This window comes from Penaeus japonicus, unplaced genomic scaffold (genome assembly GCF_977035675.1).
Source record: "Penaeus japonicus unplaced genomic scaffold, GWHDUDI00000001_assembly GWHDUDI00000010, whole genome shotgun sequence".
In the NCBI taxonomy this organism is placed as follows: domain Eukaryota; kingdom Metazoa; phylum Arthropoda; class Malacostraca; order Decapoda; family Penaeidae; genus Penaeus; species Penaeus japonicus.
Genome location: NW_028234412.1, coordinates 33,935,570 through 33,938,069, shown reverse-complemented (window position 1 = coordinate 33,938,069; position 2,500 = coordinate 33,935,570). Strand labels below are relative to the sequence as shown.

Sequence of the window (2,500 nt, the reverse complement as noted above, 5' to 3'; positions counted from 1 at the left end):
GTAATTTGAACACATGATTACTCACAAAAAGGAGTGGGAGAACCAGTCAAATCGACTACATCCTATATAAAGGAAAGATCTGATAGAGCTAAAGAATTCTTAAGTGACGTTGTGTAGCAGCACAATGTCAGCTCGTAGTAGGGACCTGTCCATGAAATTGAAACACAACCAAAGAAAGAAATTACGAGGACCAAAGAGAATCAAGTTGTTTAAAATGAAGGAAGCCAAAATTAGCGAACGGTTTAAGAAAAGATTACTGGGAGAACGTGAGGTTGACAACATAAACAAATGGTGGGGCAAGACAACAAGTATTTTGGTGCCAAATAGCAAGGAAATCTAAGGAATAAGTAATAGAAAGATTTAGGAAAATAAGGAAACTTACAGGTTTACTGCAGAGGTGCTAAATGTAACAAATAGGAAGAAGGAAGCTAAGAAAAAGTGGGAAGAGACACAGCTGGGAGAAGACTGGCTAATATATAGGAAAGAAAACAAGGAAGCCAAGAGATCTGTATCAAGACTTAGAGATCAAAGAAGGGCAAGGATAGATCTTCAGATTAACCAAAGAGAGTAACAAAAATACGAGGGAACTGTTCCAAGTAAAGAGACTGATATCATATATATGGAAGGAATATTTTGAAAAAATACCAAATGAAGAAAAGGACTCCTAGTTAGGAGATGAAAATCACAGAGATAATGAAAGAAGGTATAAAGATGGAGAGTTGCAAAGCTGTTGGACAAGATGGCAGGAAGGGACTGGTGCAACTGTGGGAGTTAATGGAGAAGATAATGGAAGAGGAAACCATAGCTGAAAAATGGAGAGAGTGCACATTAATATCAGTCTAGAAAGAGAAAGGAGATACTCAAAGTCGTGAAAACTATAGAGAAAGGAAACTAAAATGTCCCATATTTTGAAATTACATGATATAGTTACAGATGGTAGACAGACGAGAAGTGAAGTCAGGAAGATAGCAATTGTGTTTTATGGAAGGAGTTAGAACTGTCGACAAAATATTCTCCGTGAAATAGCTCATGGATAAATGTCGAGAGAAACGGATGGAACTGTATGTGGTCTTCACAGACATAGAGAAAGCTTATTATCGTGTGCTTAAACCAGAGATTTGGAGAATCCCAAGAGAACAGGAAGAGACAGAAAAAAATGAGAGAGTGATCAGAGAAACATACAGAAGTGTGACATACAGAAGTATGAGAAGTAGAGCAGGGACGATCAAGAATATCCAAGTCAGAGTAAGCCTGCACCAAGGATCTACAATGAGCCATATATTATTCAAATTGCTTTGGACATATTGACAGACGATGTCAGGAAGGAGCCTCGTTGCTGTGTATTCAATGTAGATGATACGATGATATAGGAACTAAAGGGGAGCTTTAGAGAGAGAGAGAGAAAGATAAAGAGAGAGAGAGAGAGAGAGAAAGATAAAGAGTGAGAGATAGAGAGAGAAAGCGAGGAAGAGAGAGGGGGGGGGAGCGGGAAAGAGAGAGAGATACATTGGAAAGCAGAGGATTGAAGATAAGCAGGAAGAAGAATAAGTATATGACAAATGGAATGGACGAAGATCAGCACGCCACCATTAAACTAGGAAATGTACATATCAAGAGGATATATAAATCAAAGTACCTGGAATGGATAAAGAGCTGAATCATCGAATCCAATGTGGAGAAAGGTATGAGGTGTGACATGTGACTGGAGAGTTCATGTTAGGTTGAAGGGTAAGGTACGCAAGGCAGTTGTAAGGCCGGCCATGTTTTGTGGACTGGAAGCTGCGTCGCTGAAGAAGACGGAGGAACGGAGGCTGAGATAAGATACTTAGATGAATGAGCGGAATTACTAGAAAGGACAGAATATCAATAAGATGATATATATTCGAGTAACAAAAGATAAATGTTTTTTCGTATAGGATGAAGAAAGTCGTAAAATTATCAATTAGCGTACACTATTATTCAACAGGGCCCCGAGACAGAAATCACAATGAAAAAAATAAGAACACTGACGTATGAGATGGATTGTAAATAGTAGCTTTGATTATGTTCATTTCATGTTTTCTTATGATTTCCCCATATCGGTATGTGTATGGATGTGTATGCATGTGTGTATGTGTGTGTGTGTGCGTGCGCGTGTGTGTGTGTGTGTGTGTGTGTGTGTGTGTGTGATCGTGTTCAACACAGCCATATATCTGGATCATCTACCTACCAGATATGTTGGAAGTGACCTTTCCTGGCCTGACCACGTGACCTGAGCACAAGATGGCGAAGCGACTCGATGACGTCATGGCCCTCCTTGGAACCGGCCCCTGGAACGTCCTGCATTTCCTCTCCCTTTCTTATTGTAAGTCGAGGATGTGAGGTAAGATTTGTTTTATTCATAAAAAAAGAAAATAAGAGATAGGATATATGAAAAATAAATCAAAAAGTCGTGCATTTATATATAATGGTATATGTATTCACAAAAGGAAAATTCAATAAGAGTGTATATAAGAAAATA

At 38.8% G+C, this 2,500-nt stretch overlaps 1 protein-coding gene across 1 annotated transcript in view; it reads left to right on the top strand.

Moving 5' to 3' along the window:
• Nucleotides 1-2,500, top strand: part of LOC122260450 (organic cation transporter protein) — a 15,280-nt gene that overhangs the window by 3,282 nt on the left and 9,498 nt on the right. Inside the window, exon 2 of the mRNA XM_086541307.1 lies at nt 2,213-2,344. Within this exon, the coding sequence (XP_086397433.1) occupies nt 2,263-2,344 (82 nt within the window). The 5' untranslated portion in view covers nt 2,213-2,262. The remainder of the gene's footprint in view (nt 1-2,212; nt 2,345-2,500) is intronic.